Source organism: Phacochoerus africanus, chromosome X, assembly GCF_016906955.1.
Source record: "Phacochoerus africanus isolate WHEZ1 chromosome X, ROS_Pafr_v1, whole genome shotgun sequence".
NCBI lineage: Eukaryota > Metazoa > Chordata > Mammalia > Artiodactyla > Suidae > Phacochoerus > Phacochoerus africanus.
The window spans coordinates 102,144,930-102,158,550 of NC_062560.1; the positions used below are offsets into that span (position 1 = coordinate 102,144,930).

At 45.7% G+C, this 13,621-nt stretch overlaps 1 protein-coding gene across 1 annotated transcript; it reads right to left on the minus strand.

The window, feature by feature from the left end:
• Window positions 1–1,686: 1,686 nt before the first annotated feature.
• Window positions 1,687–13,354, minus strand: STEEP1 (STING1 ER exit protein 1). The gene is made up of 7 exons (XM_047765400.1): window positions 13,170–13,354; window positions 10,052–10,169; window positions 6,227–6,268; window positions 4,859–4,997; window positions 4,251–4,340; window positions 3,600–3,692; window positions 1,687–2,120 (listed from the first exon to the last, which is right to left on the minus strand). Exons 1-7 carry the CDS (start codon window positions 13,291–13,293, stop codon window positions 2,058–2,060), a joined length of 669 nt encoding a protein of 222 aa, XP_047621356.1. The 5' UTR covers window positions 13,294–13,354; the 3' UTR covers window positions 1,687–2,057.
• Window positions 13,355–13,621: the final 267 nt, after the last annotated feature.

Sequence of the window (13,621 nt, forward strand, 5' to 3'; positions counted from 1 at the left end):
AATTAAAAAAAAAAGAATACAGATATAGGAGTTCCCGTTGTGGCTCAATGGTTAACAAACCCAACTAGTGTCCATGAGGACTTGGGTTCGATCCCTGGCCTTGCTCAGTGGGTTAAGGATCCGGCATTGCCATGAGCTGTGGTGTAGGTCGCAGACGCGGCTCGGATCACATGATGCTGTGGCTGTGGTGTAGGCCAGCAGCTGTAGCTCTGATTCAGCCCCTAGCCTGGGAACCTCCATATGCCGCGGGTGCGGCCCTAAAAAGGCAAAAAGACAAGAATACAGAAATATATGTATATACGTATAACCGAATCACTTTGTTGTACACCTGAAAATAACACAATATTATAAGTCAACCATATATACTTCCAAAAAAAATAATCACCCTTCAAATCTAAAAACAAAATAGAACATTTCAGTAAGAGTATTATAGTAGCAGTGGTAAGAGGTTGTGGTCAGAGCAGAGTATTGGACCTCATAGGTGGTGGAGATGATATCCAAGGAGTTTGTGGCTAAAGGGGAGTGGGGGTAAAGGTCATTGTTTGGAGCCGAGGAACTGTGAGGAGGTTATGGTTGGTTCTCCACGCAACGCGGACAGAGATGAGGTGGAGAGGAGGGCTCAGTTGCAAAGCCCTCATTGGCTGCGGGAGGGTAACTGGGAAGCTGGCCACACAGCCCTGGGCCTTCCTAGGATCCCCCAACCCTCTTTCTCCCAGTTCTTGCTAGCTCACACCTACCCCAACTCAAACCTTTTCCTTCCAAATTCAGAAATCGGGAGGAAAGCAAAGAAAAAAGCCTTATCTCGCAGTACCACCTCACACACATGCCAGATGTCTAAGTACAATCCCTGCAAATAATACAAGGAGGCTAAAACACTCGTCCTGCCCCAATGCCTTGCAATCCAGGTGAACAGATACAAACATGGATACAAACACTGTATACTGATGTCACCGAAGCAGCGTGACATTGAATATTTGTGTAAATGACACTTCTCCACAAATAGCAAATGTGACATAAAAGACAAGTTATCTTTTGTTTATCTCAATATCATTTCTTTTTTTTTTTTTTTTCGTCTTTTCTAGGGCCGCACCCGAGGCATATGGAGGTTCCCAGGCTAGGGGTCGAATTGGAGCTGTAGCCTCCAGCCTACGCCAGAACCACAGCAATGCGGGATCCGAGCCGCATCTGTGACCTACATCACAGCTCAGAACAACGCAAGATCCTTAACCCACTGAGCGAGGCCAGGGATCAAACCTGCAACCTCAGGGTTCCTAGTCGAATTCATTAACCACCATGCCACAATGGGAACTCCAATCTCAATATCATTTCTTACTCTATCATGTCTCCCTTCCATGTACCCACACATGGAAGCCATCCTCTTGGCTGCCTGACAGGATGGTAGCTCCTGGCAGGTGCTTATCAAGACCCCATTTTCATTCAGGTCAAAGCCTTTCCTTCTGTAAGTACAACGTCTGACAAGGGTTGGCTCACTCATAGTTTTAATATTTGAAGTAAAGGAAGCTTTATGCAGATTCTGGCTTTTTATGGATTTTTCTGACAGTAGAGAGATTCAAACCATAGCCAATACTTGCCAGTCTAAGAACAGAAACAGAGCCACTTAAAAGGATCTGGCTTGCTATAACTTTAAATATAATTCATGCCGCTTTTTTCTATGACACAACACAATTTTTTTTAGCAAAAATCTTTAAACATTTTATTAACTTTGAAGAAGGAATAAGAACAGCTACTTTAGAAACTAGAGACACTCAAGCACTGATCTATTCATGGAGCTTCTATACAGATGAAGAAGTTTACATCAAATGGACAAAAAATCGTACAGAAGACCTATATACAGAAAGATGGAGAAAAACGCATCTCTAGAAAGCAGGTCAGATGGACTCAAAGATCTCACTGAATGCAGGAGAATCACTGGGAAGCCACGTAAGGCCTTCTGCTGGGGCAGAAAGGTCAGAACCAGTCCATGTAAATGAGAAAATGCTCTTTTCCCTCCTGAACTAAATGCTTGCCTCCAGTCTGGGTGCACAGAAAGGGCCTGATCACTTGAACTGGTTGTCAATCAAGGTTCCCTTCATTTTCGCTTTCTTGGCTTCCAGTTCCGCCTGGAAAGGAAGAAAAGTATATGTCCTGATGCGTGATATGAAATCCTGATTTTCCTGCTTTATTCCAACTGCCGCAACACTATCCCCTCGCGTTCATTTAGTACACAAATTAGCACTGTGTTCCTATAAGCATGATGAAACTCTAGCAACTGCTTTCCAATCTTTCTGATGTTATGGCACACACAGAAAATGACAGGGTCTGTATGGCAAAATAGGGTAAAGACACAGGGCTGTGGTCAAAGGTGATCTGTGTAGGGATCCTGCAGCGCCCGGACCCCTGAGGGGCTGAGGCATTCAATATCCTGACACACCAGTATCCGATGCTTGGCAGAACAGGAGGAAAAACACTGGTCTAGAGCAGTGCTACCTAAAGTTGTGCAGTCCACGAACCGTTTGTTATTGGTCCACAAAGATACACACGAAAATTGAGAGTAAGCATTTAGAAACTTTTATAGCAATGTGACAGAGTAATACTAATTTCCTAAGAAGTACTGAAGCAAATTCATTTTACACCAATTACAAATCTGCTCTTGAAAATTTTTAAAAAGAAGAAAAAAGCACTGGTCTTTCACCTCAGAAAATTTGACAAGCGCTGCTCTAGATCACTGCGGCAAGGTAAAGCAGCTCTCAAGACCCACTCCCTCTGTCACCAAAAAATCCTCTACTGTCATCGGAACAGATGGTATACCTTTTGATGAGGCACCAATGCGTGATGTCTGATTTTAAAGAAATAGTATAAGAAATTCTTACCAAGAAAACAGGAACATGGAGTTCCCCTTGTGGCTCAGCAGTAACGAACCCGACTTGTATCCATCAGGATGTGGGTTCCATCCCTGGCCTCGCTCAGTGGGTTAAGGATCCAACATGGCTGTGAGCTGTGGTGTAGGTCGCAGACACAGCTTGGATCCCGCATTGCTGTGGCTGTGGCGTAGGTCGGCAGCTATAGCTCCAATTTGACCCCTCGCCTGGGTATCTATATGCCCAGGGTGCAGTGGCCCTAAAAAAATGAAAAAAAAAAAAAAACAAAAAAACAGGAACAGAGCACCACGATCTATAGATGTGTGTGTGCTCAGCAAAGGGCCCAGGAGTAGCCCCGACAGTGGTGCTGGGAGCAGTGCTTGAAGAAGCGGTGACCAGGTCCAACCCTGGTACCCCACTGTAGCACCATCGTATGCCGTCATATCCTGGGAGAGCACTCCGTGAACACCGATCTTGAACTCCTGACCTTGGACCACAAGCAGCAGATTAGATGATTATTCTAGTTAGGGCTGGCTAACGAGAACCATCACTTGGGGCCTGGATCCCGTGGTCACTGCCCCAGAGCAGGGTACGTACCGACAGCCACGGCCCAGGACCAGACACCTGGCTACACCATCAGCCCTGACAGACTTCCTAAAGGATTCCCTGCCTGCCGGGTTGGGGGGCCCTCAGACCGAGGAACCCGAACAGCTCTGCCCAGCGCCTGCCCACGCCACTCACCAGCTCCTGTAGCCGCCTTTTGCTCATGCCTTTGCGCTCCAGCTGCTTTTCAATCACCTTGGCATTCTGCGCATACGAGTCGGCAACTTCCCTCTGAGGGAAGAAAGAAGCATCCTTAGACCGGTGGTCTCACCGAAGAGGAACAAGAGAGGACTCGGGGGAGGTTTATACTCCTCAAACTATCAAATTATTACTGAAATGGCAGGACTCTGCTCCCTTTCAACTCTTCAGCTTTTCAATAATCTGGGAGAGTCGGGCTTCAGTCAAAACCATGTTTACATAACAGCTAACACCTCTCTGTAAACATCACTACACTGACGTGCTGTAAAGGTCATTGCTTCTCTTGCTCAGGACCGGCTCCCACACCATCCCAGCTGGACTGCAAGGGACCTGAAATCGCTGAGCCCAAGGCATCTCAAAAAGTGATCTGAAAAAAAAAAAAAATCACTGATCTGGTCCAACTCCCTGCTCATCGTCTTACAGATATCCTGAGACCTGGGGCAACAGGAACCAGCCTGGTGTCACCTTGCTTCTTGGTAGCAGAGCAAGGTCTATGAGCGAAGTTTCTTGTTATTCTGCTACTTGATGCTCTAGTTGGAGAGTCCCCCTTCCTTTCGGTCCTGCTCCCCTCCCCTGAGCAGAAGCACTTACAGCCTCGATCTCCTCTTCCTCTTCATCGATAGTAGACACAGTGACAGAGCTGAACTTGCCCATGTCTTTAGTCCGTTTGGTCATCATCACCTGGAGGTGCAAGAAGAGGAATTGGTTTAGTGCACCTCAAGTGGTTCTCTGAGCCGCGCATGTGCACCCGTGCAAGTGCTGGGGGCAGAGGGGAGGTTGTTGGAGAGACACCCACCTCTCTGGGACAGGCTGGCCTATCTCAAAAGCGCCCATCTTTCAATTTGCATTATCTTTTTCTAGTATTTGCCATCAAGGGTTTTCACAGTGTATTTAAAGATTAGCCTATTCTTCCTACTTTTAATTGCTCACAACTGGAAAAAGAAGACATTTCAAAGGAAGTAAATGCGAATGAGAAAGCCATACAATTTCTAACTTTACTCACAGAGCAGATGTAGGAAAGAATAAAGAACATATAATAAATGTTACAATTTTGTAACATCTACTTATACACAAAAATGGCATGCTCTTAACAAAGAGAGCATCCATAAAGGGCAGTTCTTTGTCCACGGTAATCTTACTTAAAATTTTAGGGCTATATCTGTAGCTACATTAACTCTGTCTCCATCAGTGATAATTACCTTCTTAGGAGGCTCTTGTTTCTGAGTATATATGTTTGTTTTCCCAAAACCCTGGCCAAACTTGACGACTGCTCCATCCACAATGAAGGTCACAGGAGCATTTTTTGGCTGGGACTGGTAGAAGAGTGGCAGTCCACACCTGCAAACAGCAGAGTGAATCTCAGGGAGGCCTCAGAACCCAAATCCCCAAAACAGAGCTTTGCAAAGTATGCTTAGGCTCTGGGAATATTTGTGTTTGTGGCATAAACTAATGATTGATTAACTCTTCCCAATGTTTCCCAAAACTACATGTGCTAAGAATGACAGAACGTGCTTGCGAAAATTGCTGATCAGATTCCCAGGTCCCTTCCCCAGAGGATCCTGATTCAGCAGCTCTGGGGGTGAGGCCTGGGAATTCATCTTAGCATCCCAAGTGATTCTTATCAGTAGACAGGTTTGGGAAACGCTGGCTGCTGCTGCTGACTGCTTTCTGGTTAAAACTGCTGCCATTGTTCCCAGAAGTCTGGGTAACTAGTTTGGGGTTTTGTCTAGTTTTGATTTGCAGTGTCAAGGAACATAAAGGCTCCATCCACTTCAGTGGTCTGCCAACTAAGCCCTGTAGCAGTCGCCATACTTTCATCTGTTGTTTTTTGTTTGTTTGTTTGTTTGTTTTGCTTTCCAAGGCTGCACCTGTGGCATATGGAGGTTCCCAGACTAGGGGCTGAATCAGAGCTCCAGCTGCTGGCCTACCCCACAGCCACAGCAACACAGGATCCGAGCCAAATCTGAGACCTACACCACACTCACAACAATGCCAGATTAGGAAAGGCAAATTTTATTATACATTAAGTTACATCTCAATTAAAATATTATATACTATGTTTTAAAAAAACCCTCAGGAGTTCCCGATGTGGTGCAGTGGAAACAAACCCGACTAGGAACCATGAGGCTGCAGGTTCAATCCCTGGTCTCACTCAGTGGGTTAAGGATCCGACGTTGCCGTGAGCTGTGGTGCAGGTCGCAGACGTGGCTCGGATCCCACATTGCTGGGGCTGTGGTGTAGGCTGGCAGCTACAGCTCTAATTGAACCCCTAACCTGGGAACCTCCATATGCCACAGGTGCAGCCCTAAAAAGCAAAAAAACCAAACAAACAAAAAAAACAAAACAAAAAAAAAACCACACCTCATTTTTGTGGCCAGCTGGTTAGAGATGTACCTTGACCAGTCTCCTCAAGAAGCACACCAGTACTTGCATGACTGAAGTCTGAAGGCTGGTGAGATTATAAGGATAAAGATATAACAGAGAATTGTCTCCAAATGCTCCTTTTCCTAATACAGCATCGCCTCTACTTGCTCATGCTCGAAGAAATCCACACTGTTCATACTTACTTTGCACACTTCTTCCTGTACTGCCGCTCAATGCCTTCAGGCCTGCACAGAAAAATGGAAATTTTAAAAAAAGGTATGGGAGTTCCGACGTGGCGCAGTGGTTAACGAATCCAACTAGGAACCATGAGGTTGCGGGTTCTGTCCCTGCCCTTGCTCAGTGGGTTAAGGATCCGGCATTGCCGTGAGCTGTGGTGTAGGTTGCAGACTCGGCTCGAATCCTGCGTTGCTGTGGCTCTGGCATAGGCTGGCAGCTACAGCTCCGATTAGACCCCTAGCCTGGGAACCTCCATATGCCGCGGAAGTGGCCCAAGAAATGGCAAAAAAAAGACAAAAAAAAAAGGTATGAACAAATCTTATAACCTACCAACCTCATTAGCTCATTTCTTCAAATGCTAAAAGGACCTTTCAAAAGTTGCCATTTCATAGGTCAGCTGCTAATTTACACGTCTTCATTTTACTTTATTTTATTTTTTGCTTTTTAGGGCTGCACCTGCAGCATATGGAAGTTCCCAGGCTAGGGGTCAAATCAGAGCTACAGCTGCTGGCCTACACCTCAGTCACAGCCACAGCAACACGTGATCCAAGCCGCATCTGCGACCTACACCACAGCTCATGGCAACGCTGGATCCCTGACCCACTGAGCGAGGCCAGGAATCAAACCCGAGTCCTCATGGATACTGGTTGGGTTTGTTTCCACTGTGCCACAATGGGAACTCCCACATCTTCATTTTAAAGCATTCCTTTCTTTCCACAAACATTTAGTGAGCCCCTGACGTGGGTCAGGCATCTCCCTGACAGAGGAGGAGGTGTGGTAGCAGTCAGAGTCGCAGTAACAATAATAGTGGCAATCACTTGTGTAGCTTTTATCATGTGTGTGTGAAAGTGTACGTGTATTAACTCATTTAATCCTTACAAGAGCCCTGTGATGTAGGTCGCATTATCTTTCCCATTTCACAGATGAGGGCTCCAAAGCACAAAGGGGTTATGTGGTTCACCCAAGGTCACAGAGTTAGAAGTAGAATAGGCTGATTTCGAGCCCACACAACACTAAGAGAATCAACAGGGAGCTAAACTTGCATTCAGGCAGCTGCTTAACAGAAACCTGGGACTCATCCTTGAGTCCCCTCTTCCCCTCATCTCTCACACCCACTCTGTCAGCAAATCCTATGGACCTTATCTCCAAAAAAGGTCTTGAACCAGTCTGCTTTTCTCCACTTTCCTGTCACCATCTCAGCCCAGACCACCTGTAGGTCCTCCCTGGACCATTGCCGCAGCTTCCCGACTGGTCTCCTCACTGCCCCTCCCTGGTTCGCTCTTTTAAATAGGCAATATGTGCACATGGTGTACGTGAGAGTAGAAAGTGAAAGGTAAATAGACCCCCTCCCCACGCCCTGCTCATCTACCATGCACCCAGTTCTCTTCCCCAGAGGCAAATACTGTTTCTAGTTTCTTCTGTTCCTCCCAGAGAGAGCCGATGATGCAAGCAAAGACTCCTTATTGGCATATAAAGAAAATACCTTTTTCTCTTCCTTTTTTATAATTTCTTTTTATGGCCGTGCCCGCAACATATGGAAGTTCCTGGGCCAGGGACTGAATCCGAGCTGCAGCAACACCGGATGCTTGTGCTAGGCCAGGGAGCAAACCGGTGCCTCCGCAGTGACCTGAGCTGCTGCAGTCGTATTCTTAACCTGCTGCACCACAGCGGCAACTCCTCTCTTCCTATTTATTTATTTGGGGTTTTTTTTGGGGGGGGGTGCACTAACGTCATATGGAAGTTCCCAGGCTAGGGGTGAATCTGAGCTGTAGCTGCCGGCCTACGCCACAGCCACAGCAACTTGGGATCCAAGCTGTGTCTATGACCTACACCACAGCCCACAGCAACGGTGGATCCTTAACCCACTGAGCAAGGCCAGGGATCAAACCCACATCCTCATGGATACTAGTCAGATTTCTGCTAGCCAGGACAGGATCTCCCCTCTCTTCCTTTTTAGACAAATGTAGCATACTCCACACTGTTCTCTTTTTGTTCATTTAAAAATATATCTTGGTTAGGAGTTCCCTGGTGGCCTGGCAGTTAAGGATTCAGCTTGTCACTGCGATGGCACAGACTCAATCCTAGGCCCAGAACGTCCACACGCTGCAAGTGCAGCCAAAAAAAAAAATAAAACACACACACACACACACACGTATGTATATGTGTGTGTGTGTATTATATATATATGTATATCTTGGTTAAAGATAAATGTGATCCTTCCCAATCAATTGACAATAAAGAGTTGCTTCATTCTTTTTTTTTTGGTGGGGCTTCATTCTTTATAAGGGCTGCATTCTATCTGTATGGATGAACCAAAATGTCTTTTACCTGCTGGATAAACTCCTAGACTATATCCACTTTAAATTCTGATATAGCCAAATTACTCCCTAGAGAAGTTAAACCAATTTATACCACCACCACCAATGTGAGACTTCCTGTTTCCCTATAGTCTCACCAACACAGTAGGTTATTAAAATGTATTAATACCAATCTAACACGTGAAAAATGATTTCATAGGGAGTTCCCGTGTGGCACAGTGGGTTAAGGATCCAGCATTGTCACTGCAGCAGCTTGGGTCATTGCTGTGATGAGGATTCCATCTCTGGCCAAAGAACTTCCACATGCTGTGGGTGTGGCTAAAAAAAAAAAAACCAAACGAATGTAGCTAGATGTCAGCCTGAAGCTTTTTCCCAGTCAACACTAGAATATAAACTCGATAAGGGCAGGGTTCTTTACTCCTTTACTGGCTGTACTGACTTGGATAGTATCCCTTAAAAAGTTATGTCCTTCCGGGAACCTCAGAATGTGACCTTATTTGAAAAGAGGGTCAGGAGTTCCTGTTGTGGCTCAGCAGGTTATAGACCCAACTAGCATCCACGAGGATGAAGGTTCGATCCCTGGCCTCACTCAGTGGGTTAAGGATCCGGCACTGCCATGAGCTATGGTGTAGGTTGCAGATGCGGTTTAGATCCCGCATTGCTGTGGCTGTGGTGTAGGCTGGCGGCTCCAATTGGACCCCTAGCCTGGGAACCTCCATATGCCGCAGGTGCAGTCCTAAAAAGAGCAAAAAAAAAAAGAAGATGGCTATTGTCTAAAGATAAAGTCCAAACTTGTCTACTTCAGCATTTTACTCTGTCTTCACCCTGGGATACATGAACCCCTCCCTATAAAATAACCTGGGCTCGAGCCACAAGGGGCTACTTAAATTTCCCAAGCTCGCCACATTTAATGCTCTTAATGCTCCTCTACCTGGACTGCTCCTCATCTACTTGGTGAAATCCTAGGTTAAGGCCAAACGCAAATGCCACCACCTTCTGGTGCATTTCCTGACCACCACTCAGGCAAGATGACCTGCTCCTGTCTGTTTTCCCATAGCCACAGTCTGTTGACCTCACCAGTATTTTATCACAGTACGTAGCCCGTTCCCTCCCTGAGTCCTGAGCTCTTTAACGGTAAGGACAGTACCTTATGCATCGTCACAGATCCAGTCCCTAGCTCAGTGCCTGGCACATGGTGTGCTCCAAGAGATTACAGGCTGCACAAACTCATTCTACTTGCAAAAGAGCCAAATTACAGCTATCAAATGGCAAAAGAATCACATCTTGGCACCGTTTCAACAAAGCACAGTAAAGATACGGTTGCGTTAACGCAAGTTAGAGAACCATCACAAATGTCAAAGTCTTGGGTCCCAAATGGATGACCTGTTTGACGCTAGATGAGGTATTTACATTCCTCAGAACTGGACCCCAACACAACCAGGTACTCCTAGACAGAGAACGTCAACCTCTTACCTCCGAAGATACATGGTCTCCTCATCTTCTGTGTTACAAAATTTGTGGGCGTGTTTGGCAGCATCAATCACACGGGACCGATCCCGGGGCCTCATGGGTAATTTCTCTAACTGACAGTCTGAAGGAAGGGAGAAAGATTTGGTCACGAGAACCCCCGAAAAATACTCCGAGGCCATCAGAAGTTTTCAGTGGGGGCCCTCAGCAGTGTAGTTTTTACTATAATGATCATGCTTATTGAAGCCCATCACTGACTTCTCCGACTGAAAATGACTAGGTGTCAGGAGACCCGGATTTTAGCCCCAGCTCTGTCACTGGAGATCTTTGGCAAATCACTTCCTCTTTGGGGGGTGAGATGGGGGCGGTCTTTCTCCTCATTTGATTCTATTATCTCGAAAGTTCTTTCCAGCACTGCCACTCAAGTTTTCTACGAGTATTGCTGATCATGGTACACTTGGTGTGTGTTATAATGCATTAGAATGAGAAGAGATGTTCATGCATCCTGGAACACCTATGAGGAAGGCACTGACAGAGAACGGTGGAGAAGCACTTAGGAATGGAGCTAGGGGGCAGGCAGTATGCCATATATGGTATGTGAATGACCCATTCCAGTTAGAGAAGTTCTAATCCCAAAACAATGGAAACATACAGGAAATAAGTTAGGTACTGTTATAAACAGATGGAAAATCGATATGATACAAATTAAGCTCCTACAGGAGGACAGAGACATCAACTGGTCAGAGTGACTGGGGAGTTATGGAGGAGGTGGAGAGGGGAATTAGGGAGCACCAGGCAGTTTGCATGTCAGCTCATGACTCTTCTCAATGACCTGCTGGAGTAGACATTTACTATTCCTAGCTTAACGGTGAGGGAATTGAGGCTTAGGAAGGGTAAGAGATAGGTCATGCATTTAACAGGAAGCAGAACAAGAATTCAGACCCATCTCTAGGTGATCAGAAGATAATTCACTTTGCTGTACAGCATAAATTGACAGAACATTGTAAATCAATCATAATAAAAAATTTAAAACAAATAAAATAAAATGCTATTCAATTAAAAAAAAATCATTTATTCAGGGAGTTCCTGTCGTGGCTCAGTGGTTAAGGAATCCTACTAGGAACCATGAGGTTGTGGGTTCAATCCCTGGCCTTGCTCAGTGGGTTAAGGAGTCGGCGTTGCCGTGAGCTGTGGTGTAGGCTGCAGACACGGCTCGGATCCCATGTTGCTGTGGCTGTGGTGTAGGCCAGTGGACACAGCTCCAATTGGATCCCTAGCCTGGGAACCTCCATATGCCACGGGAGTGGCCCTAGAAAAGGCAAAAAGACAAAAAAAAATCATTTATTCAGTAAATGTGGGCAGGCCCTCTACGTACCAGGCACAGTTCAAACACTGTGCTGGGGATTCAGGAAAGAACCAAGTAGACAAAGGTCTTGACCTGATGAAGTTTACAGTGTAGCGGAGGCAGGAATTTTTAAAATAATAATTATATAATATGATCGTGGATAGTGATTAGTGCTAATAAAAAAAAATTAAACGGGATATTAAGAGGCTACACAGTGATCCAGATAGTGATGAGGGCTACCAAGAAAAGTCAGGCAGGGTTAGAGGACAAAGAGTGACAGGAGTGCTATTTTAGATAAGCTATTCAGGAAAGAGTTCTCTAAGGAAGTGACATTTCAGCAGAGACCCAAGTAAAGTAAGGAAGCATGGAGGAGAGAATGTTTGGGGCAGAATAAATACCAATCCCAAAGGCCCTGGGGCAGGAACATTTTGACATGATGGAAGAAAATCAAAAAGGCCACTGTAGTTGGAGCACAGTGAACAAGGAGAAGAGTGCTAGAAGATGAAGTCTGAGAGGTAGCTGAAGGCTTGATCACAAAGGGGCTTGGTATGGACTTTGGTTTTTTTTCTTGGTGGTACAGGAAAACACTGGTTTGGAATGGGGCTCTGGGACAAAGAGTGGAGAGCAAGAGACTATTGTGGCAATTCAGGTGCGGGATGGTGGTAGCTTGGACTAGAGTGGTAAAATGGAGGTGGTAAGTAGTCAGATTCTGGATAGATTTTCAAGGAAGCACTCGCAGAATGTGTTGATGGACTCGATGGAGAAACCAAGAATGATTTTGTGATACTGGGTGAATAGCGGTACCACCGACTGTGATAAGGAAGTCTGAGAGGGACAGTGGAGAGCAGAAAGTAGGGAAGCATGAAGTTAATTCGGAACTTGGTTCTTTGGGAGGCCCATTAGACATCCACAAGGAGATGCTAAATAGGCAGTTGGAGTTGGACAAGTGCAGGTTAAAGAGGAACTTTTGGGAGTCATCAGCATATAGATGGTAGCTAAAGCTTGTGGATGGCTGAGATCGCCCAAGGAGTGAGTACAGATACAGAACAGGTGAGAGGACTGAGCCCTAGAACCCTGCAAAGCTTAAAAGTCTGAGACAGAAAAAGGAGCCAGATGCTGAGAAGGAGCAAAATCGAGGTAGGAGGAAAATCAGGGGGGTATGGAGTCTTGGATGCAAATGGAAGTGTTTCAAGAAGGACGGTGTGATCATCTTAGTCAAATGCCACTGTGAGGGGGATTAAAATGAGCATTGATAATTGATCAGTGGAACTGGTAACACGTTCAGTTAGAAACTTTGACAAATATGGTTTAGATGGTGAGGTGAGAAGGAAAGCCTGCCTGAAGTGAGGGCAAGAAGGAATGGGAAGTGAGAATGCAGACAGCTCACACAGGCAATTCTTTTTAGAAGTTTTGCTATAAAAGAAGCAAAGGAATGAGGTTAAAACTGGAGGAGAATGTAGGATCAAGGGAGGATTTTATTCTCACTTAAGAGTTATTACAACATCCTTGCATTCGGCAGAAAGGTTACAAAGTTCCTAAAAGCAGAATGGAAGTAAAGAAAGCATATTTTTGCTGAAGAAGGAATTTAGTTTTGAGGGAGGTCTGGATACAGAATCATAAGGTTAAACAGAAAACAGAAAAGCTGTCCTGGAATTGGGCGGGGATGTGTACGGAGGATTTTGATGGACAGGGAAATCTACAAAAAGACGCGGCTCCCAGATCACAGAATTTCCTCTAGAAGTTCGCCCTTCCAGACGCCCCCGGTTCCCGACTACTCACCCAACACCAGGACCATCTGGCCGCACAAACAGTAGTAGACGTGGAGGGGCTTCTCGCCGTCGTCATATTCCTCCCGGTCCCGGGTGTCGGAGCAAACTACTGACCGGGACACTACCTTAGGCATGGCTCAGAAGAGCAGCCGGAAAACGCAAAGCCAAAAATAAGGGTCGCCCAGAAATGACGTCAGGCGTGCGTCGCGGCTTTTCCTTTGGTTAAGGCTGGTCATGTGTCAGTAGTAGTCATGTGAACTTCTGGGCAGTCCCATTAGTTTAAGAAGGACGGGGGACGCTCTGAGTCTCTCAGAATCTCGTTTTCCTTGGCATAAGTTCCCTGGGACTGCTTTACTTGGGTCACCCTTAATCGTTTAAAGTATTCATTTATATTTCTATACACGTATACGTGTCTAGTTATATGTATAACTAGATATTCTTTGCAAAGGACTACATTTACAT